This window comes from Magallana gigas, chromosome 3 (assembly GCF_963853765.1).
Source record: "Magallana gigas chromosome 3, xbMagGiga1.1, whole genome shotgun sequence".
NCBI classification, from domain to species: Eukaryota; Metazoa; Mollusca; class Bivalvia; order Ostreida; family Ostreidae; genus Magallana; species Magallana gigas.
Genome location: NC_088855.1, coordinates 39110009 through 39136177, shown reverse-complemented (window position 1 = coordinate 39136177; position 26169 = coordinate 39110009). Strand labels below are relative to the sequence as shown.

Below are 26169 nucleotides of genomic sequence, written 5' to 3'. Positions count from 1 at the left end.
ATTCAAACTACAAAGATATCAAGATAATTAGAGGAAATACTGGGGTAAGAAAAAAACAAATATATAATTTAGATCAATTACCTCAGTAAATGGATCATGCACACTGAGAACACATGCAGTCTATACTTTATTTGAACTGAACCAGATAAATTCGTCACAGGTCAAACACTAGAGTACATGTTGTACACTATTTATACCCTAGAATATAAGTTAGTTGCCCGACATACCAACTTAAGGCAACTTTCAACTTAATCTTAATCTCCATGTTTTAGATTTAACATTTCATTCCTAATTTTGACCTCTACTATCACTTCCTTTTAATGTCCTGATCTGACCTACATTTGAAGTCTCCAGGTACTCCCATAAATTTAAAGAATTATAATGAAAAAATGAAAAATAGTATTTACATAAAATCAAATCAAGGAGTCAGCTTTCTTTGGAGCAATATCCAATTTCCAACTGGGAGATAAACCAAAGAGAAATTTGATAGTTAGTATAGCTTATCAGGTTCACAGAGAGTTCAATTCTTCCTTTTCTCTCCTCACCAATAATTATATCACAAATATTAAAGGTGAAATATGATATGCACCAAAATAAAACTGGAAAAGGATAATACTGCAATGATCCTACTCTTCATTCACGGACATAAGTATTACATGCATACTTAATTCACATTCAGGTACCAGTATTGTAAACCCACATATTAACATTTTTCAGTGTCATTGCCTGTGATAACACTACGTATCAATTTTGAACTATACAATCCGATATATTCAAATAACGTATAATTGGGGTGCGAGCGGGGTTTGCTTATTTATATTCAATTAATTAATCACACAATTGCTGAAAATTATATATTAAATATAAGTAATAAGGAATCATTCTTTAAATATTATGAAGTGCTTTGGGCTTTATTAGATTTGTTCACACCCAACCAAAATAATCGCCTTATAATACTCAAAAGATGATTTCTTATTCCTTAAATAAAATATTTCTTTTCATAGCTGATCACAAGACAGATTAAAAATGACGGAAAAAAAATATGTAATGATTGACAAATGCAAGGACTTCAGTACATACACATGTAGAAAGATTTGAGATACCAAATCAAAACCTGACCCGAATCCTTAGCAAGGAAAAATTCCTTGACGTCAAAGGTTCCTGTTGACTTTCACAGTCAAATAGGCTACCATGAAATGCAGTGTTACCTAAACATGCTTGTATCATATAATGAAGGTTTTACCTGTATCTGTCTATATTGGCTCTGTGTGCCTGGTAGTCATGGAGCAGGGTGGGGCGTCGGTGGGGAATCAGGTGGTACTCCTCTCTGTAGCGGTCCCTGCCCGCCTGGTCAGCCGATCCCTGTAAAATACAGAGACATCCAGCATATTACAACCAGGCAAAGAATAAGCAGATTACTGCTATAAGAGAATTCATGACTCAAACGTAGTAAAATTCATATTATTCTAAGATTGTTATTATGGTACATGTAATATGTTGATTTGATGTTCTGAAAGGGAAAGATTCATCAATAAAGCTACATATTTTTTCCCCCATTAATTCACTGCTTCACAATCTTCATAGTTCTACTTTGTAACATTAGAATGATAACAAACAATTTCAAATTTTAACATCAGACTCAGCAGCTAAGAAAATAAATAGTATTCATTTGCCAAGAAAATACCTTTCATACAAAGTTTGATATACCTGAAATAATCTAGCAAGCACTGATCATCTTATCTTGTACTTTATGAACTACTAAACCATTCAGACAAATCTAGGATCAAAGCATCAAAACTGGCATATTTTCAATTGATATTGTATTGTGCATGTCTCGTATCAAAAATGAAAAAAAAAAGTTTCTCCTGAAATAACAACACAGAAAGTTTGTAATATCATGTTTTTATGTTTGAAGTCTAAAATTTTGTTTGTTTGTTCTGATGCGCCCCTTGTGGAGACACAGTGCCTTGAACTTGAAGCATGTTTTCAAATCAATACACAGTACACTCGGTGAACTGTCAGTTCTTTATTCAGAAATTGACCATACTAAGAATCTGCTTTTAATGACAAGTCACAAGTTATAAAAACAAATTAAGATCTCAGTGCTTAGGTACCATACTGTAACCCAATTCTTTTATACCGATATTCTTTTACCAAACAGTCTACACTATCACAGCACGCCATATCAGTATTTTTCTTTGTTATAATATATCCCCTCTTTAAGCTACTTTTCATGACAATATTACAAAACATCTGATCAAAACACACATGCACTCCTATAATGTTGTGTATGCAGCCACAGCCATCATTTACATAATTTTCTCATTACCCCCCTGACCAAGTGGATCACACTGTGATAAGGGCCTCCCTTTCCTGACCTGTACATTCTTGTCTGACACACTTTCAGTACAAGAGTCCTATTTATTAAATGTCCTGCACTAAGTCTGTCCCACCTATTGCTTACATATTGACCATTTAATACCCAACTTGTTATCCAGTTCAAATTTTGCTGGTCATTGTTTTTAGTCACCTACTTTTTTCTCCATACCTCATTTATTTATTTAACCAAAAATAATAGAGATTTCTCCTTTTATGACTGAGTGTTGATTTATACAATGCAACATTTGAATACTTCAAGACAAGTTAAACATCCACAATGAATTCTTAATGAAAAAATCAACCCTTGACAGAAGGTTAAGATGAAAGTAAGATAATGAATTCCTTCAATTTGACTAAGTCACCTATACAGCCTTCATGTACTGGTTTAATGACCAAATCATCACAATAAATGGGGGGGGGGGGGGGGGCGGGGCACATATGATCTCAAAATCACAGGAACATATCATGCCTGAATGAACTATGAATATGAAAACACAACCAGAAACAGTACAAATAGGTCACAGAGTGAAAACCTGCCCAGGTGACCTACATAATTCTGTTGCAAAATAATTCAAACAAATAACTTGCTTATTACAAGAGACTGAAAATGAAAAGATCAAACATACACTGACCTGTGTGGTGGGAGATATGGGGCAGACTCTAGGAGTGACTTGTGTACACAAAATGAGACTGTGTGTTGTTTCTAAGTATAGTGTGTAACCTTCACCTTGCCTTTATGTAGTTTTGATTAGGGCAAGAGGTAGTGTGCCTGCTCTAGATTTCTTCATGAGCAATGCATGACCTACATGGGTCAGTCTGTACAGAGAGGGTAAAGCCAGTCAATCAAACCAGGTCATAGATCACAAAGCATGATGAGTGGTCACTGATTTATATGGCACATGTTTACAAGAAATCAGTAGATTTATTTTAACAGCATTTTTAAAGAGTTCAAAGATTGAGCAAGAAAAGTTAGCACTGTTACAGGGTTAAAATGTAAACATTTCTCGGGGATTTTTTAAATGCATTATATTTGTAAAGTGTTATCAAAATGATAACTGAATCTTGTACATATATATTAAACAGAATTTAATGGTGTATTTAATTAAATGTTATAGGTGTACTGAAAGACTCAATATCTCATTAATCTTTGACAAAATTATTTATACCCTAACTATAAGCATATAACCTTTTTTCCTTAAAGCACCCAAAATTTTCAAAACAAATATACTTGATACTTTCAAAATGCAGGAATATATGCAGCTTTTGATGGATCTTCCTCAACATCTTTTCCCCCTTTTAATATACATAACACTAAAAACTATGCCACAAATTGACTTGTAAAATTGGACATGAGGAAAAGGACGTAAATAGGATAAATTTCCTTGTAATGGGTCTAATTAAGGTTTGGGGTTTTTTTTGTTTTCCATCTTCGAACAAATATGTTCAGTAAATGACCAGAGTCTCTAGTGACAGTGAAAAGCAGATAAAGATTGAGTCCCTAACATGCAGTGTTTCCATAGCAAAGCTCTAGTTATTTCTCATTAAAAGTTTGAGACAGCAAATTTCTCTGTCAGTTTGATTTATCGAGAAGCTAGGAATGCAATGATACCAACTTAATTAACAGCTGACCATAACAAAGCAACATAGCTTATCCTTTTGCATGCCAGCCGACCAATTTTTAATGCTATTGGACCTCAAACAAGAAATTTAACAATAAAAAAAAGAACTCCATCACACTGAAAAGCTATTTGCTGCAATGTGGATGATATTTGAATAAAACAAATAGGATTTACTGAATTAAGATCTTAATTCTATGTTTTTATACCAGGGTATTACATACTTGAATTTTCTCAAGGGACTGCACTCATCTCAGAAGTGACCACTTTGATAGTCATATTTACAGAAATCTCAGTTTAAGTGGTATTACCATATCCCTGCAGGGAATAGATGAATCATGGAATCTTTATTTGGGGTACCATTTTATCCCTATCAAATGCTTTGGGAGCTTAGAAATTAGAAAAAGAGGGGCACTTTTATTTAGCATCCATGTAGTTTTATCTTGTGTGCCATTTTGTCTTAGAAGCATTTTAAAATAAAACATGCCCTTGAACATTGTAAGGGCATGCAACAGTCATTGGAAAACTTTTCTATAAAGTAAAGCATCCTTCTCCGAGGATTGGAAACAACTGAAGGAAGTAGGCCAGTTTACATAAATCAGTGTAAAGCTCTTCAACACAAAGAGGTAACCTTGACCATAGTGGGGCATAAAACTCACTATCACAATTGTCTGGTAATGATGGGTTCGTCTATACAAAAACAACATTCAATCTTTGTTGCAAGCTTAATAAGCACATCACAGACATTAATTCTTATTATAATTGCAGTTCTTACAGGATTCACAAAACATGATCTAATTAAAATTTGATGTGTTGATTCATACCATCTGATTTTAATTAATTAAAGACTGGATATAACAATTTGAAAATAAAAGCTGTTGCTCTTTTATGGTTTTTTCTACCCAATCTAACAAAGTACATTTATTATATATGCCTATATAACATGCTATCATGCAACTCACAGGACTTATAGTATCATTGTAATACTATCATGTTCAAACTTTGCCAAAAGGGACATTACAATATGATTGTATATAATTCATGTATCAGTATATAATTTATAATAGTACATATTTCAGCATATATATTTAACAAGATTGAATGTATTATACATGAAAGAGTTAAACTTTTTAATCAATTTAATGATATTAGTGTACCTTTTCATATTAACTATATTCTTTATGGTAGTTCTGAATTTTCATACAACTTAAATTGTAAAATTGTTTCTAATGTTCATAGTTATATTATAGCTTCTAAGCGTTTTTGATTTTTTTTTTTTTTTTTTTTTTTGATTTTTTGATTTTTTTTTTCTTCAAATGGGCTGGATCATGACACCAATATTCTATGTCTGTCTGTCGGTATGAATGAATGAGGTGATGGGTTTATAAATGTAGGAATGAATGTGTTCGTGTACAGTTGTGTATATGTTAAACAACAAGTTAATTTATCATCATATGACAAAAGTCAAGCTTATTATTCATTATCCAGTTATCCTTTGTCTTGTATACAAATATATCAATAATATATCACTCTGTAAACTGGTAAATTATACTACATACTATATACTATATTCTATGATTATTTTATAACACCACTTCTTGACTTTGTATTTTGGAGAGGGTTTATATAGGCTTTGCCTGTTGCCCAATCCATTTGATTACTCAATAAAATATGTTTAAATTATACATGAATGCCTGTTTCCCATAGATAATACCCAGTAACTGGCAGTAAGTATTCTACAGTCCTTACCTGGTATTCCTGCCTGTACATAGGATAAACAGAGGCAGTCACCGGGACCCCAGGGTAGGCCCTGTGGCTCTGGGGGTCCTGGGCATATGGATATCCAGGTCTCTGCTGTACAGGGCTCTGGGGGCGAGGTCTCTTGTACGGGGAGGGCACATCGTGGGGGTTTCCTGGTGGCCCTCTAAAATAATAAGAACATGCACATGTAACAAGGGAAATCTTGTAATTTAATGCATGGATTGTGCATACTGCATAATTCTACAAGTTTACATAATGTAGAATTAAAAGTACACTGAAGTAAAAACTTGTTATGTAGCTTCTTAAAATCAAAACATACACTTTGTGTCTATCAGGCAGTGTTTTTAGTGAAGGAGAGGATTAACCAAGATTGACTGTGCATCTGGTCTTATCAAGATCATAGAATTATTTATAAACCCTCCCCCCCCCCCCCCCCCTGAAAAATGAAAAGTTTATTCATTAAATTTACTTTGCAAATATGCCTCGGACCTCTTCCCCCTGGCACCCCCCCCCCCCCCCCCAAGATAAGGAATTTAATGATTTTTGAAATATTTTTGTTTCCTAGGTATGATTTTCTTTTTGGAGCTATAGATATACTACGTCCCCCCCACCCCCGATTAGGAATTTGGGAATTAGGCTTTTTTTTTTTTTTTTTTTGCTTGTCAAGATTTCTGATTAGTGTTGGTCCCTCTCCGACTTTCAATTCAGACCTGCAAAATTCAGTGTTTCATAAACATACTTCTAATCCACACTTACTCTTAAACATACATGTTCTAATGCTAAAACTCTCAATATAAATATATCAAAAGTCAATAAACAGGTGCTTACAAATCAGGGCAGCAATGTAATGATGCTACATAAAGTCTTATCTACCCAGTCAGTCAAGCATTATTTCAGGCCCTTTAATCATCCAATAGGTCTCTGAATATGTGATCATAATATAATCACATTATGATTTTTTGGGGGTGATGATTTACAACAGTTTTGAGTGTTTATAGCACAGCATTTCAATTTGCTAATATCAATTAACACCATATTCATTTGACTTTAATAAAATGACTGATAATTACACATGCTATAAGACAGTAATGGTTAACCAGTTTCTTATCCGTAATCAGCATGCAGTTTTTACAGAAAGGATCTCGTATTTCATTCCAGGAATGACTCTAATATTTCACGGTATCATTTCAGAATGCAATAGATGCTATTTTGTATGCCATTTCAAACTGAATACTTTTTAGGCATAATCAAAAGTCTACACCTTTTAATGCTCTCATTGGCAGCCATGAATTTAATAAATTCAATTGCATATAAGTCAAATGAAATATTAAAGGTTAAGAATTCAAAACAAACAGATATCTGTCAAGTACATGTAATAAAGTCACAGGGAATGAAAATCACTTCACTATAAGCATCAATACATTATAAGCATGTTCACTACATCTGTGTTTTTCTGTATGTATACATATATAAAGAAAAACATTCTTCCTTCTAGGTATTGTACTGATTGACAAAAAAAATAAATATATTTATTAATAGTACCGGTACTTTAGCATAATATGACTAATTAAGGAGAGATTAAAACGGAGATGTCATTTTCTTGCAATGCTTGCTGTCTTCATACCCACATGAATCACCAAAGGTTTTGTTTTTTGTGTCATGATTTTTTGACAGACCATGTCTGAAAAGTGTATTAAAAAATATACAATGTACTAGTACATGTACTCAATTTTAATACATGGTATACTATTTACGTATTGTATTCGCAGTACCGTAGAAAAAGCAGTAACTTGTTCTTTTAGGTAGATAATGAATAACTCTGTTCTGGATATGAATTTGACAAAAAAGAATGACTTCCACAACAAAGCCATCAATTATTTCCCCCAATATATTCTCTACCATCAATATAATGCTTCACTGTGTATGGTTTCAGTGAAAAGTGACTAGATGTCAATGCCAAATAAGCAATAATATTAGAAATGTCAAAGCCAGGAAGTAATATGCAGCTCCAAACAGGACTGAATCCCTGCAAATTATAAGCTATCCATCAGATAAATTGATTATCTGTGTTACTATTTCAATGGCAGCCTATGCTATTAAATGTTCTTTCTCTGTAGATATCCTTCACAATATCTCAGAATAATTACACTGCTTGATTTATTTTAAAATGTTCATTTTCATTTTAAATCCACTAAAAGATAAAGTTTTTAAAACGGTTCTCCATATAATCTAAATACCAGTACCAATATTCAGCAATGTGTAAATTCCACATAGCTTAAAATAATACATATACCAAGTATTTGTCATAACAACTTTGAACAGTTTAATAATGTGACATACTTAACTTATCAGAAAACTGTATCAAAATTAAAATATGAAACCTCATAATTAAGCTAACCATTAATTTTTTAAAGCAAAAACACAACATGAAGTTCTACAGACCTAAACCTTCTCCAAAATGCAGTGGCATGGAGAGCATTCTGAAAAACTTGAGCATTCCATTGTTGCTGCTGTGAAAGTTGCACACAAGCAGCGGCAGTGTTCAGTTGCTGCCCACCAGACTGTGCTGTCAAGGCAGGCGCAATGTGCAGTGATTGCACCATGTGCTGCTGCTGCTGTACCTGAGGATGCTGCATTGGCTGCATGGGAAACTCGGAATTGTTGAACATGACCAAGTTTTATGTCCCCAATAAATGTCTCAATTTGTTCTAATCACAGAAATCTTGAGCGATTATTTTGGCAAACCAATTGGTAATAAAAGTACCATTTAAACTATAAAAGCCTAAAATCAAATTCATCTACTCACAGACTTGAAGGAGGCACCATTAGTCAGTGTCATAAAACATGCAACAAGAAAGAAGGAACAGTAATTAAAACACAGGAGGTACTGTTGTTTTTCGATGTATCAATAATGGTCTTTTGGTTGGGATGGCACAGTTGAAATAAGGCACCTCATTTGGCAAAACATGATCACAAAGCACCAAAGAAGATCCAACACTAGTGGCCTCTGGCCATATAAAACACATTTAGTAAGAGTAAAATGTCTTTGCATAAAGACCACATAGCACAAGTACTATCGTATTGTCTGTTTGTCACTAAAGTACTCCTTCCTGTGACAATGCCAGAGTTGCCTGCAGCCCAAGATCATCCCTGCAGCCTGTGATTCCTATATGGAGAGACAGAGCCAAGAACAATGCTGCCCATGGCTTCAGTAAGTTCTTGTGGCAAAGCAGCATCAATATTTCTTTAGAAAAAAATATACAATTCAATGAGATGTGTGCTATTGAACTTTCCAGGCAAATAAACCCGCATTCACTACTGTCAACTCCAAGTTGATTAAATTTCAAAGAAACAACCCTATAAATCCTTTCATCTTTTTTTTCTTAATTCTGTCACATATTTTTTTTTTTAAACTCAAAAAGGACTAGAAACCTAAGATATAAGACACAGTCATTAGTGTTCCAATATCAGATTGTATAACCTCTGGTAATCCTGTTGAGAGTTATTGATTGCAATGACCATTCCAAATTAAAAACCTGACTGTCATTTGCAGACTTTACCAGTACTGTACATGAATAAATGGCAGCTTCCTCATTTTATTCTGGAAATTTGATTATTTTCCTTCTTTTGCCTTGTTTTTTACAGCTTGTCTTTTACAGGTTTCTGCATTGGTTCCAAGAGCAGAACATTCAATCATGTAGCACTTCTCTGCATCTCACATGACTCATATTCAGAGGCCAAAAACCTTTTCATGGATACACAATAGCACCATATTTAACATCCATCAGGTGAGAAAGTCTAATATTCTTGCTGTACATGAACTCTCTATTAGAACTCCGCTATTGTCACCAACGCTTCAATTTCCATCTGCTCCTGACACATGATGTATTTTCACACAGATTTCAATGAAATTTCTTTACATAATTGAATTTTTTTTCATTACCCAGACTGTACATGCAACACATCTTGTACATAGATTTGATCACTTCACTACATGTGCTGTTTAAGTCTTGAATGTCACACAACACACTAATCAGGCACTAGACAAAATGATGACTTTTACAATGTTATTGCTCATAAGAAGCATGATGATTAAAAACAAGCCTATATGGTAAAGCATGCTAAATGTGCCTAATTAGATTTGTCTATCCTGAGGTTTCAGTGAAAAAGTCAGCATCAGGAGTGGTATTGTCTGATCAATATTTTTCATTAATGAGCAATTAACAGCCATGAAAAGTGGTAATAAACAGCTGCAGATGGGTGCTGACATTTAAACATCAGTGTGAAATAATAAACACTACTGAAATCAGAACCCAGTATTGGATATTATGTAAAAACATGTATTATTGCTAAATGTCTTTTCTTGACATATTGAGATGATAAAGTTCAATACCAAGATCAATTTACACAAATGCGATTAAGCCTTCCCAAGTCAATAAGACTAAAAATATTTTTGATACATGTATATCCAAGAATTCAAAATGCAGAAATTAAAATGCACAGGTTTCATCACTAACCCTGGACTGACAACCATTATAAACGGATAGACCGTTGGTCATTAAATCAAATTCATTAAAAAAAAAATTTTTTCACTTTTTTCCTATTCACTTACCCAAAAGAACAATTTCAAATCCACATGCTGCATACTGCAGATCTTGCATTTAAACTTGATGCAGTTTTTTTAAAATATGAAATGTGACCATTTCTTTAATTAACAAAGAGGCCAACGGGATCTAAACTTTAATCCATAACTTCTTTGACGATGGACCTCACTTTTATTATTTGATGTTGGCAAACTTCAATTCATAAAGGAGAGGGGGCGAGAGTTGGAGGAATACTCAAGGAACTCAAGTGACCAAACAAGAGATGTTTGTGAAACACTTATGCCCCCCTCCCTTGGAAACATCCACAGAAAAAATGAACGTAAACTGCAAAAAACTGGAATTTTTCTATGTCCAAGAGCCATAATTCTGTTGAAAATTGCTCGAACATACCCAATATCTAACTTGACCTAGATATTATCATGATAAACCTGTGTACCAAATTTCATTTCAATATGTTCATCCTCTGCGAAGAAAATGAGCGTAAACTGCAAATAACTGGAATTTTTCTATGTCCAAGGGCCATAACTCTGTTGAAAATTGCTCGATCATACCCAATATCGAACTTGATCTAGATTTTATCACGATAAACCTGTATACCAAATTTCATTCCAATATGTTCATCCTCTGCAAAGAAAACGAGCAGAAACTGCAAATAACTGGAATTTTTCTATGTCCAAGGGCCAAAACTCTGTTGAAAATTGCTCGATCGTACTAAATATCGAACTTGACCTAGATACCTGTATACCAAATTTCATTTCAATATGTTTATCCTCTGCGAAGAAAATGAGCGGAAACTGCAAATAACTGGAATTTTCTATGTCCAAGGGCCATAAATCTGTTGAAAATTGCTCGATCGTACCCAATATTGAACTTGACCTAGATATTATCATGATAAACCTGTATACCAAATTTCATTACAATATGTTCATCCTCTGCGAAGAAAATGAATGGAAACTGTTGGTGGACTGACCGACCGACAGACCGACTGACTGACAGCAGCAAAGCAATATGCCCTCCCTTCTCTGAAGGGGGCATAAAAATACATGTCCATTATATGACCATATTTGTCATCCCCCCCCCAAAAAAAATAAAAACCTGCCACATGGGCAGTGAATTTCACAATATTTAGAGATAAAGATTTTCGAAGTTTTAATACATTTCACTATATAACCATATTGGCTCCACCCTAGGGTCTTGTTGTCTGATCCAGGGGCCATGAATTTCATGGTAGAGGGCTTCATTGACCTAATAACAATGCATTTCATTTTCTTTTTCACATGTGTGGGAGAAGAAAAGAAAAGAAATTTGCTTTTTTTGCATACTTGACTCCCCCCACCCCCAATCCATGAGGCTCCGGGGCCACAAGGTCAAAGGATTCACAATTAAGATTCCTTTTATCCTAATGTTGCTTAAATCCAAAACATGGCAGCAACTGGCTTTGCAGTTTTCAAGAAGTTACAAATGTATAGGTAATTGTTAACAGACGTACAGCACACAATGTCATTCAATAAAAGTATGTGGAGACTAATAGATAAGCAAAGGGAGGTAAACCGCACTATTCAAAGATATTTTCTTATTGAGTAATTTTGATTAACTGTGCTACTAATAAAATTCTAGAAAAAGTGTCTGTCTGATCAACAAGAGGCCCACAGGCCTTGACGGTCACCTGAGTACTATAGCCCTTACATTGACATTTCAGAGAGTTTCTTGTTTGTATTTTAAGCTTCATTTTTAAGTCTAAACCCTAAACTGAGACTCTTCTGACAATTAAAATTACCCTGCTTTTAAAAGTTGATGATTGAAAAACATTCATACATGAAAATGTGGAGGGGGGTTCAAGAGTCAAAGGAATGTCGGATTATCTACACCTTAGATCCAGGGGCCAAAAATAGTAAATTTTGGTAAAAATAGACGTGCACGCCTTTAATAGCTTTTAATCTTAAATAAAATTCATACTTTTATTTATAATGCACACAAAATGCTTACAGCTTATTTCTACAAGTATACAATGCACAGGATTTTCAAGTATTAATATTTCTTAAAATACAAGATGTATTTAATTCAACATTGCTAAATGACATGTAGTTTTCAAGATGAAGTTCAAATTGTAATTTAGAAAACATACAACAAATACAGTTAAACTTCGGTATCTCGAACTTGACTGAGTAAAAACTTCGAGATATCCGAGGGTTCGAGATATCGAAGTTGATGGAAGTTGGTCTTTAATGTTTCTAGACAAGCAAATGCACATATTTTTTCTATACATGTATGCACACATGTATTTAGTCATTTATGTTATCGTAATTCATAGTGTATAATAAAACACTCAAAGATTTAATGTGTTTTATTTCATTTGTATAAACCTGAAATGTTCTTAAATTATCTTGAAAAGCAATACTTTTTAAAAGAAGACTTGCGGTCGTCTTTGATTGTCTGCAATTCTTATAACCGGATATACATTACTCTAGGTAAATTGATCAACCAATTACGGTAAAAAGAACAAAAACGGAAAACTAAAATCAACATCACTTATGCCTTCTCAACTTCTGTTATAGCCTTGAATTTTGTTTTAATGGTAAGCACCATTGCCAGATCATCTAACTGTCTCCCGGGATTAAGACCGGGTCCTTCGTTAGATTGTTTATCAGAGATGATGGGTACCGAGAATTGAGTCTCTAGTGTAAATTCATATAACTCAAGAAGTATTTAATTAATTTCTTGATTTCTTTTTCACTCTTATGTCTTTACAAAATAATCATTCCAAGTTATGTCTACCAGCAAGGCATGTGTGAATAGAAAATTCAGACTAGTTGCACATTCATTCAACAGATTTTTTTGGCGTCAGTAATTCGGACCAGTAATGCATTGTTTTAATCGTCCAAGTAGTTCCCTGTAATCATGGCAATTTTTATCACTCACACTCTCACGAGAACCAGCAAGACAATAAAAACAATAGCGATGTATACGCCACACAATCAATGTTACCTCTAAAGTTCACCTCAGTACACTCAATCAAAAATAATCGAGTGACGTCACAAAGCTTTACACATTGATCCCATAGATTTTTTCGGCGTCAGTAAATTTTGACCCACAATTCATAGTACCAACGGTTTCCAACCTCACGTTCTCACGATAGTCAAAGTAAAACTTTTAAGAAGTAATTTTAAGAACATCATGCTTTTTAAATAAGTAAATGAAAAGTATACTTCGCGTGCTTTTATTTCTCAGGGGAGCTTTAAAGAGTCAGAAGACACTTAGCCAACGTGAACTTTGACGTCACAATAAGGGGAAATTACCCTAACTGAAGTTTTTGTAAATCTGCTGAAAATCCTTTCAAAATCTTGCAAAGCTAAAGATTGAGGACATTTCTTCAGATAAACAGTTGTAACTTGCACTCATTTGAATGAATGCTAACATTCATTTTATTCACTATAATTATGGTAAGTTAATTTCCAGGAATGTACACGTAGCATCGTTTTTTTAAAGGGGGATGGGTGGGTGGATGGCAGCCTCATCCAAAAAATCTTTACAAGCAAAAAGAAAAAAAGGATAATTCTCAAAATCATGAAACTTCTAATCCTTCAGCTCTATTGTTTCTATATTTTCACTTCCATTTATTACATGCTCCCAATCCCAAGGTTGGGGTGGTGGGGGAACTCCATGTTCTTTGCATTTGTATAATATGACAAGCAAACTTTTTGTAAGCGTAAAAAAAAAAAAAAATGTGGAGGGGGCAACTCCATGATAAGTCGATTTTCTATGTGTAAATTGAAAAAAAAATATTTTAACAAGGTGTGGGGGGGGGGCTCTATGATAAGTCAATTTTTGTATGCAAGTTTAAGAAAAAATGTCTACTGCAAAAAGGGGGATGAACTGACCTACGTTACAATCACTATAAAAGAGGAAATAGAGTGCAATGAACATTTATATTAAAATCTTTATTATTCAACAACATTGTATCTGAGATTGAATTATTGTTCTGCTTATAAATAAATAAATAACAAATCTTATAAACTAGGAATAATGTAGTAAATTTACTGAAAAAATAGGTTTATGCAATCAAATTTATTTACGTTAATTTTATTTTTATTGATTTATCATAATTCATTGTTTGATCACATGCTGTGCTCGCCCCAACGGTCGCACCGTAAAACATATTATATTGCGAGTGCAGCAAGAGGCAGGCAAAGCGAACACATATATATATGTATATAAGAAAATCTGTGAAAAATAAAAGTTGTATCTGGGGTACTGAGGGCTTAAAAATTTTCTTCTACCTTATGGAGGCCGCCATATTGGCCACCATTTTGTTTGACAAAGTTAACTCATTCATTAAATGGCTGGCACTTTTCGACGTTTATTGTCCTTAACTCTGTTAAAAATTTTCCATGGTTTCAATTGAAAGTAATTCAAATGAAAATAATTGACTATGCAAACCAGATAAGTTTCAACAGTGGTTCAATCAGGAAATAAGACTAGTTTCATGCATGTCTTATCAAAATTATTACCGTAGATGGAAAATAAATATATTAACGTCAAGGAACCAATCATTTAATTACTGAGTAAAGTATTAAAAGAAAACATTATCAACTTATGAAATGGATAAGCACTGAAAGATGAAATAAAAAATTCTTGAAATGACTTTTCTTTGGCTATTTCCAAAGACAAAACTTTTATGTTTTTCGTATGAAACTTGACTTTATAGTTTAACTTTGGCTTATAATTTTGAGTAGGCAGGTGGTTCCTACTTTCTACATTTCAAACCATAAAAATCTGCACTCAGCCCAACGTTACATCGTTAACATATTATCTATAAACAGTGAAGTGAAATATCAAATAATTTCTTATAGCATTTTTATCTATAAATGAAGTTTTTAATAAACAGACGTACGTAAAAAAGTCCTGCTCAAGCACAGACGTATATATTAACTGGATAGGCAATTCTCACAAGTCTTACCAAAATCATGCTGTGCGTGATTTCGTTGGTCATTTTTAACTTCATATATCTATGATGTCACCAGATATATTGTTATAAAGTCTTTAAAAAAAACTATCTAAAAATTATTCTAGAATTATTTGTACTTTGTGACCCTAATCTTATCATGTTTACAACAGAATTTTTAAAACCCCAAGAACTGTTTTTGTCCCATTTCTGTCCATTAAGTAAAAATGTAAAACGCACTAGATACATCAACAGGCTTTGGTTTCTATTTTTACGTGTAAATTATACTAAACACACGGTACATAGAATTACCGAAATACCCGCGATTTACCGAAATACCCGGCGAAAACACCGAAATACCCTTCATAAACACCAAAATGCCCATTATTACGCCATAAAGAGTGTATGTCTAGTATTTTTAAATTATATAGATAGTTATTGTATATAAAGTTAATTTTTGGAATAAATGTATATTTATTTAATAATTATAATACTTGAACTTGTGTTATATACGTGTGCAAGGAAAGGAGCAATTCTGATAGGAATTACGTCTTTAAAATAGTTGCAATTTTATAGTTGCTTCCACTCTATATGGATTTTTGATGATTATTATATGAAATTAAAAAATAAAAGCTGATAAACTGTTATTTTCAATTCTTAGTTATTTTATTCTGGGAATATTCGAGTGAAAAGCAATTCATGCAAGAGTTATCGTTCTTAACCCAATGTCTACACATGTTAAAAATCGCTATTTATGTAAAAATACTTACATTATCAAACTGAAAATTGGGGAAATACATTTAAAAACTTAGATTTAAACTATGATGTTAAATATTTGTGGTCAAATGAGGCATTTCGGTGTTTTTGAAGGGCATTTCGGTAAATCTGGGGTATTTCGGTAATTCTAGTTACCCCTAAACACATCAACATGCTTTTGTTTCTTTCATGGTCACAGAATTTGAATATTTATACATATGCACAATAACAAAATCCACGCGTTAAGAACTACAGAAATAATCTCAAAACTATTAAGTAACGAAACTCAATTGCCAGTATATCACTGAATATGAAATGTATATTCAAATATTCATTGAAATGAATGCACCTTTGTTAATGTTTTCTAAATATAATATTGCATATTTAATTTTCACACCTTCTAGATAATTTATGCAGTGTGAGAATTTTGATGATATTGCTTTTGTGCTGAATATTACCTCTCATTTGGAGGACGTCCTGACATTTTTTTTTCGATATTTTATGTCGCCATTTTTCTTTCCGGAAGTAGTATCTCTAAATGAAAAACCCGTAAGTAAATTATCAAAATCCGGATTATGTTAGTAGGGGGTATTGACAATCTGAAATGTTATTAAACGGGGAAAACGAATTAAAAGTGATTGAGGTTTTGTTTAGGACTTGAAATAAGCGTGTGTTAATCTTTCATTAAAGTAAATACATGTATTTTAAAGATTTTTAATCCAATTAAAAAATACATGAAAATTTAATTCAAATAGATACATTTCATTCCACAGGTTAAGTCAAATTACAAGTTGATTACACAAGTCCAAAGCAAGCTGTTGGTCTGAATATCAGGGTTTGGTTTGTTTTTAACGGCTTCACTGTTACAGTAGATGCTTACAATTGATGACATGTATGTCTTTGTTCATTATCATATCCTGTGTGTGTGGACATGTATGCATTTATCGTCAGGTGCTCTAGCACTATAGAAAGTCTATATGGCCCAACATTCAATTTTCTCCCTACAAGGCTACACTTAAGCATTCTTCCAGTATCGCCAAAAAAAGGAGTACACTTTGCATTTCTTGAACCACCATCATCATTGCAATTCCTACAAATCATAATTGTTGTGTTCGTTTTTAAGCTCCCACCTTCCACCGTCAGAGATTGGCAAATTACTCTAAAGAACATTTTATTCCTTTCTGTTTTGAATAAAAATCCTTTTTGCCAAAGTTCATTTTTAAATTGCTTGGTCCTATTTTGTACGCTTTTAAACGATGGTTCTGCTATTTAGTATCTATTATATAATACATGTATCTGCAATAGATATTGCAATAGTTATCTCAGACAACTAAGCCATATTTTAATGAATATTAAATGATAAACAAATACTTTTTATAAAACAAACGACTTAAAAAGGTATCGCATTATATCGCCTCATATTGAAATTCGCCCAACGTTGGGGCAGGGATGATTGTATAACGATTTTGACATCACTTTAAACAGTCTCAATATGAGTAATAATCTTGAAAATCAAAAATAAACCTGTGAACATTTTGTTCACCATTATTTCTGAAGTTCGTATTGTTTACAATTAGTGCATAACATGTGAGTTGAATAAATTTGAACATTCTAAGGACGAAATCAAATGGTTTTCTTTCCTAAACCTTCCCATGATGCATTTTGGTTTAGTTTTTTGTAAGACATAAAAAGACATTATTTTTATTTAAGTTGAATATGTCCAACTTTGAAAGCAGACTGGTTCTGCAAGTGTAAATGGGAGAAAGTTTAAAACTTTTTCAGATAATTGGTTTGTATGGAACATTATTTGATACTGTTATACATGTAGTAAGAAAAAATCCTGACCATTCATTATATCCTTTGAAACCACATGAAGATTTTAGCCTCCCACCCCTTCCTTGAAAATGAGAATTGTGCAATTTTTCATACTCAGTCTTGCAATTTAGTGTGAACCTTGTTTCAAAATCACACAGTTTTATTTTCAATTAAAACACAAGAAAACTGTTTTTTCATCCAAATATTTAATGGCAGGGAAAAAAAATGATTTGTTCACTTTCAAAGGATTTCAGATTAAATTAATGTCTACAGAGATGATGAGGTTCTATGCTATCCTTTCAATGAGGTCATTCCTGCTCGCATAATTTCATCCACCAGTAAAAGATTTGTGGCAATAACAGTACTGTAAAACAAAAACAAACATGAAAATATTGTTGCAAAATGCAAATAAAGATTAATAATAATATATTTTTATTATGCCTTTTCCAAAGTCAATACTAAGATATTTAACTACCCACGGTAGAAATACATAAAATTTAATCAATTCAATGGGCATTTCATGTCATTCAATGATAAAGCAAGCAATGAAAAATTCAAAATTCTTTTCCATTGTATATTTTAAAGAGCTAACCAAGAGTGAAGAAGTTGTCTTTTGACCCGAAAGTTGTCTAGAATTCCTACATCCATTGGTAAAATAGCTTCCCCTGCAAAAAAAATACAATTGAATGGATACAAAATACCAAAAACATACCCATAACATAAATGTCATCAATTGAAGACATCTACTGTAACAATATTTCTTTATGCTATATACATGTACTAATGTATTCATACACTTGAAACTTATATAGTGAAGTCTTAAAAACAAACCTGTTTTGATATCCAGACCAACAGCTTGCTTTGGACTTGTGTATTCCTCTTGTAATTTGACAATAGATTCCTGGGCATCTAGACCTGAGTTATGTGCCAAGGTCTTTATGATAACCAGCAGAGCATCAGCATATGCCTGGACACCTGAGATGAGAGAGAAAACATTACAATACGTTCATTGAAGTATAGATGCTTTCATTATCTAGTAAATTCAGTAGGTGTGCCTACCTAGTCTAGCTCTGCCCTTCACTTCATTTTTGTACTTCATCAGTTCCTGGTAGGCAGCTATCTCAAATGCTCCGGCGCCGGGCAGTACACAATCTATAAATTACATGGTGTGTTTTGCTAATATAATCATTTTTTTGGGAAGAAATATTTTGCTTGCATTTTAGCTATAAAGTATGGGCAAGGTCAAACTCGTTTTTCCACTATTACTTACTGTCCTCAATGGCATTTTTGACAGCCCTAAGGCCATCCCTGATAGCATCCTTGATCTGGGTCACAGTGTGCTTGTTGGGGCCTTTCACCAACAGAGTGACTGACAATGGGTTCTTGCATTGCTCAATAAAAGTATACTTATCTTCTCCCTGTAAAACAAGAACAATTTATTTTCAATAGTTGCATAATTAACTCTATTTGTAGATTACGAACTATGAAAACAGGATTAAAATGGAAAAGAAAGAAGCTGCTTAAAATGTGATATCTTACCAGAACACTTTCATAGATGAGACCAGCATATCCCAGACACTCAGGGGTTAGGTCATCTACCGAGTTCATTGCTGTTCCTCCACAGGCTAGAGTCAATCTGTGTGATGATATAAAACTTAAATATTACCATCCCCTAGAAATCTCTTCTCCACATAACCTTTAACTTAAACTTTAGTCTTCACAGATGCTATGGTTTGAATTCTTCACAATACCGTAATATCATTATTTGTGGAGACTTTTCCATTCAAAACATACCTCTCCATATTTCTCCTCTTTGCTCTTCTAAGTCCAACAATTCCTTCTTTAGCCAACATGTCCAAAGACATAGGATCAATGCCCTGAAACAGAACATGTACATTACTGTCTGCTCTGTCTGACAGTAAAAATAATGTTTACTGATACTTCTTTTTCTCTATACAGAGAGAGAGAGAGAGAGAGAGAGAGAGAGAGAGAGAGAGAGAGAGAGAGAGAGAGAGAGAGAGAGAGAGAGAGAGATATTTTCCTACCTTCTGGTTGATAACATAGAAGCTCTTGTTGTTGCCTTCACAGACTTGCTTCTTCAGGGCTATGATTTTCCTCACACGTTCATCAATGAATTCTCTCTCAGCCTGAACCAGCTTCTCTCTTTCTGCAGCACTCTTATAGAAAAATCCAGAGTTGACTTCACTGAAAAAAATATACATTCATAATTTCCATGTCACTTTTAGAGAACATTGAATTCTAAAGAAAATATTTATAAAAGTCTGCATTGAGCTAAATGATAAACATACACATGTATTCAAGCTAGTGGCGCTACTCATAATCTTGAGCTAAGCATGACAGTTTTTAAATACCCTGTAACCAAATAAAAATGCTGAACCTTCACTCATTCCCTACGTACATTTAATGACAAGAAATTTAAGGTTTAGTTTCTTAGCACTGCTGTCACATTAATTATTTTATTGCCATATTGCAAAGGGATATAACTCATTTTGTTGGACGGTTAAAAAAATCCTATCATTTTCTTTTTCCTCTCTCTCTACTTAATATCCAAGATTGTTATTTGACCAGTCTCATCTTCTAACTGCAGTAAATTTCAATATCTCAAATTAAATCTGGCACTGCTATCATAGCATTCCACCAGCAGGTCCCTTATTATTATACTTACGTTTTCTCATACTCCAATGAGACATTACAAGTGAGAATGTAACAATTCTCGGATCTCTTCTTCATGTCAGGATGCCGGGCTCCATGATCCATCACAATTCCCTTCACCAATCTGTCAAATATTAATTCAAAAAATTTCTTAGTAAATCTGTGAAAGTGACTGAATTTAAATTATTTCAGCTGAATAGTTACTTTGTTGGCTTACACTGTGTCCATGTCAGTCTTGTGCATCATCTCCATGATTTCCACCATGTGCAGATCAACTGGGTCATTACCTCGTTTGATGGCCAATACTGCATCAACAACTTCCTTTAATATTCAAAGATGTACTTATCAGCAAATTTAGAAGCAAATAAATTATCATGCATGAACATTCAAAGGAACATTAAATGTCATCTGACTATAAAAAATGCATGTGTCCTGTTAGTAATTTGTATGCATGCACAAGATTAAATAAACATAATTTGTAGCCTTGCACTGCTTTGAAATATAGAAGGGTACACATACTAACTTATTTTTATGCCCCTGCCTTTTCATGAAAGATTTTCCTTTTAACTACCATGCATTATCACTAGTGGATATATTTGTAGAGTTTCAATAACCTACCTCGGTCAGCAGATCAGCTAGTTCAGTGTGAACCTTCGTCCTGAGAGATGTCCTGGCCACCTGTATAAGGGTGTCTCTGTCTATCTCCCGAGACACTTTACACTCCTCCAAAACCTTAATGTACATCACAGACATCAGATTTCAATACAAACTCCCCATATAAAGGAAATAATAGTAACAGTCAACAAAAAGTGAATGTGCAGTTAACATCTTACCTCTAGAGCCTTTGCCTTTGCCAAGTCAAACCCTTCTGTAATTAAGCGAGGATGAAGTCCCTGAAAAATACAAAACAAAATATATGAATCAAAACCAAATAATTTGGTACATGAGGAACATATACATACAGAATAAAAATAAATAAAAATTGTCAGAGTTATACATAGAGTCAGGAAAAAGATAGTAAAAATGGATGTATAACAGAATTCATACTTAAATAACGCTTTGGTAAGAAGGATGCCTGAACTTTCAATACTCCTTACCAAGTATTTAATATTTCAAACTTAAAATTCAAATGGGCACTATTTTTTAATACCTCTGAGATATACAGATCTGCCTGCTTCAACAGCTCTCCAATAATCAAAACATTTGATGTTGTTCCATCTCCTGTGATATCGTCCTGTGCAGTGGCTACACGGGCAATCAGAGATGCTGTTGGATGCTGGATTTGCTGATAAACAAAAGAATATCCATAAATTAAGTACATTAAACTCTAATCAATATAGTACCATAAGTTAGTTCATACTTGACAGTATATACCCATTACATAATGCTTGTAACTCTTTAACATATTTCCATATTTCAAATTTCAGGCACCAACAAATGTCACTCATGAGGCTCTCTGAAGTATACATACCATTTCATGAAGAAGAACATTCCCATCCTTTGTCAGTTTGATGTCACCTGATCCAGACACCAACCTATAACATATAATATTCTCAAAATAAGAAACATTAAAAAATAAGAGCATTAACAAGTCTTTGCTCAAAAAAAGATTTTATAACAGGACACATTTAGTAAACCTACATGTTTAAGTGAGCCATAAAATGTAAGTTTTTTCTATGTGAAATGCTGTAGCTCTATGGCATTTCAACCAAAACTTCACCATAGAGTTACAAATTACCTCTGAGTTTTTGCCACAATGTTAAGAAAGAGATTTTTTGTCAGAAAAATGATACACAAAGGGAAAAGAGAATGACTCCTACTTGGTAGTCACCAAATAGGAGTCAAACCATCAAATGGTGGGTTTAGATCGAGAGTCATCATTTTTACATATTTACATTCGTGTATATTTCCCATTATGTTTGCATTGGAAATCTGCGACATTCAATTTTCTATGAATACACTTTGCTTATTTATACGCCAAGAGCACAGATACAAACATCTTCATGTGTTTTGAGCATATTTATTTTTGCAAAATTAAATAAAACTTTCAATCTTACATAACCAATTTGATATGTACTTTTGAAAAACAATCATTAATATCTACTCCTTAATGAAAAAGATTTTTCCCCACAAAATTTCTGGCACTACATTATTTGACACTGAAGCTAACTAAATAACATGTTAATATGGCTGTTCCATGTATGTTTCATATCCCTGACTAAGAGCGCAAATAATGGCTATATAGCAGTCTTCACGACAATTTTTTTTCAGCACATGCCGTTCGGGCATGTAAACCCATCATTTTAAAGGGGCATGGTCACGATTTTGGTCGAATTTTATTTTTCTGTTTTTATTATTTGCAATGCTTTAGGAATGCATTTCTAATGATCTAATGAAATTTGGGTGCCAGTCGTTGAGTTTTAAGCAAGATACAGGGCTTACAATTCTTTGTCATGTAAACAAGGCTCGTGCCCTGTTTTTGTTTACATAGGTCCAATATACCAGTAATAAGTCTTTTTAAAGCTGGTTTGTCTATCTTATTATTCATTTAAAGCATAAGTAAACAGTTTCTAACGATAAACACATTCATTTTAGGTCTAAAACTGGAATTTTTACTTCAACATTCAAAATGTAAACAAACGCTTTGTTTACAAAGTGAAGAATTGTAAGCTTTGTAACTCGCTTATGACGCATCAAATGAGACTCAAATTTTGGTTGCCTATTAAAAATGCCTTACTGAAGCATTGTAAACATTAAAATCCAAAAAATAATTTTTGACCAAAATCGTGACCATGCCCCTTTGATGCAGCCCATTCAAATTTTTACATGCCGAACTCAAAATTCTAACATTTACCGATACATGTATGGTGCAACCAAAATTAATAAAGAAATAAAGGTTTTATATCACTTTTATCATCGTTGTTCATCTCGTAATTTAGCAAACATATATACAATAGGTTTAACTAAACACTTCAATGATTACGATTGACGCTTATTTGACAAGTCGTACAAAAAATGTAGACTGCACAAAGCAAGTTACGCGAATAACTTGGGTACGATGGAAGAAATGGCAAGTAAACATATTGTACATTGACAGAAAATTTACACATGCCCTCAGGGCATGTAATTTGGCAATTTTTACATGTCCGCCTGCAAATTTACCAGGCCCCGGGCTTGGGACTCCTGGGTTATTTCGAAGACTGTATAGTGGCGATACACAATATTTCATACCAATAGACATCAGTATGAAAATATAAATATAAGCATTGAATGCTAATTTTTGGATGTCATCAGTCGTATGACACACCAAGCGGTGCAGACAAATTATCATACCGCAGTATTCAATTTGTTTGCACTGCTTGGTGTGTCATAGGACCGATGACATCCAAAAATAAGCATTCAATGCTTACATTAAAACTAACTGCACCACTTCAATTTACATGACTGGTATTGGTGTAAATGAATATTAGATACAAGTTAAATTACAATATCTGTAGTAAATTGTCAAAGGAATATTTTGAAATAGAATATATACACAGAATGTGTTCAGAAATATTAAGATTAATCAGTCCAAAACTTGATAAATCTTTTGCAGATTTATATTGCATTTTTCAATATATATTTGATCAGTGCTTACTATCTATCAAGATATATTAAGAAGTCTGGTATTCTTTACACAATTGCACTGAAAAATATAGTTTTAACTAGACACAATCTCGTTGCGAGCAACAAATAGGTCTTCCGTTTGATTATGAATAAATGATAGGGTTAAATCAAAATGTTGACATTTGGTACGAGTTACTATATCAACTTCCTTTTAAACTAATTTTTGGACCTACACTGCAATGTTAAGATTTTCGGAAAAGGTCATTTTAAAACTGCAATATCTCTGCAATGTGTTGTCCGATTTTTTAGTCTTTAGTTTTGAATTCAGTACAAAAATGTCTACAAAACGTATATGCTTTAAAAATCAAAATATCGATCTTTTGTATAGGGTACTGTAAAACGATAAAATATGCCGCACTACAAATGTAAGCGCCTTTGGCGCAACTGCCTCTGAGCGCTAAAATTAATAGTGCGCCAACAATTTTCCAAATGTATTAAATTTCTTTAAGTTGCAAAACAATAACGTCAGTCCATTTTTAAGGCTATATACAAGTGTTCATTTAAATATCAGATGCTGTCGGTTCTGTTTGTTTAAACAATTACACAGGTAAACGGTATGGTTTATCGGGTATAAGTGCCTAAACATGGATTAATTAATTCAGTTTTAATTGCTTTTTAATATCTCTCATTAGCACCTTGAAAATTGGGCTTCTCCCCATGCCACTTCCATTTAGCGCCTCGAGGTGAAAATGTGATTAAGAGTGGCGATCGTTAACGCTGACAATGCATGATTGATCATAATTTCTTTGATCTCTGATTAGTGGATATAAAGATAACAAGACGATACCTATTTTTTGTGTTTTTTTAATGTAAATTACTGTGAAAAAGATTCTCTCATGGTGATCGACTCTCATGGTAAATGTAGCTTTCGATTTCACTTTTAGTTTCGGGACTCTTCTAGTGTTATCCAAGTCGACACGTTAATTTCAAAGTCCGATAACTCAAATTTGTTTACCATCAAAAATTACACATCATCGCCAAAAAATGTTTTCATATCTATCTACTGACGATTTACACAAAAGTAAGTGTATTGTTCTCAACGACAGTTTACGAGATAGAAATCAAAGTCGTTGTATTCACGTGCTTTAATGAAAACAGAAATAAATTTTGGGCGTGATCGTTTATCAAACAACAAAATTTTTTTGTATTCTTTTTTAAAGAAAAGATTCATGCGCTAAAATATAATTGCGCTTATGTACTGGCACTTGCGTTTGCGCTAAATACGTATGCGCCAAATTTTCTCGTTTTACAGTAACCCATTTTATCTATTCTTGTTTACTGTGGGAGGCACTGTAGCTCTCAGGTCGTCCATCTGAATTTTCACAGACCAGAACTCGGCAGGAGCTACAAACCTGCAGTTACTGAGGGTTGAGCCCAGTCTGCTAGCAGTAAACTATACAATCGTGTATACCTCAATACAAAGATTAATAAACTCTATTTAAATAAGAAGAAGAAGATATTAAAAAGTAAGCAATTGAGATGTTGTCATAAGACAAAAAGTCATAATTTAATAAAAAGTATAACAGAAAAGTATGAAAGCTAAATAACATGATTAGTAACGGAAATAACAAATCACAACATGAGCAAACCACGTGTTCTGGAACGTTCGGTTTCCATTTGTATTTACAACACTTACATTTTAAGGGTCCCCTTTGGTCCAAGATTTGATTTTAAGACATCTTGAAGACCTTTAGCAGCGCTTATGTTCACAGCAAGCGCCTGCGAAGCCCTAGCAACTTCAGCTTTAGGATTGAGTGTCTTGATAGCCGACATGACTTTGCTTGTTTCCTGTACAGTAACTTCCCTTGCTAAATCGGAAGACGGCGCTGTGTGCCATGGGAGAAGTTATTATTTGATAAAAATGACTTGCAGATTTGGCGTATTATAAAGTGATTTGCAAAAGACTACGGAATATGTTAAATATATCTCCACTAAGAATATTATTTTTTAACCACCT

The 26169-nt window shown here is 33.4% G+C and overlaps 2 protein-coding genes across 2 annotated transcripts in view; both read right to left on the bottom strand.

The window, feature by feature from the left end:
- LOC105327345 (nuclear receptor corepressor 1) overlaps positions 1-9164 on the bottom strand; it is a 28317-nt gene extending 19153 nt beyond the window's left edge. The window contains exons 1-3 of the mRNA XM_011428278.4: positions 8199-9164; positions 5745-5919; positions 1244-1362 (exon numbers count right to left, since the gene is read on the bottom strand). Coding sequence (XP_011426580.3) covers positions 1244-1362; positions 5745-5919; positions 8199-8425 — 521 coding nt within the window. The 5' untranslated portion in view covers positions 8426-9164. The remainder of the gene's footprint in view (positions 1-1243; positions 1363-5744; positions 5920-8198) is intronic.
- An 8912-nt stretch (positions 9165-18076) lies between these two features.
- Positions 18077-26026, bottom strand: LOC105327904 (T-complex protein 1 subunit zeta). The gene is made up of 15 exons (XM_011428617.4): positions 25849-26026; positions 22018-22081; positions 21697-21831; positions 21380-21439; positions 21165-21278; positions 20764-20867; positions 20560-20670; positions 19919-20078; positions 19668-19750; positions 19413-19509; positions 19144-19291; positions 18933-19025; positions 18705-18848; positions 18466-18538; positions 18077-18237 (listed from the first exon to the last, which is right to left on the bottom strand). The coding sequence occupies exons 1-15, from the start codon at positions 25983-25985 to the stop codon at positions 18165-18167; spliced, it is 1596 nt and encodes a 531-aa protein (XP_011426919.2). The 5' UTR covers positions 25986-26026; the 3' UTR covers positions 18077-18164.
- Between the last annotated feature and the right edge of the window lie 143 nt (positions 26027-26169).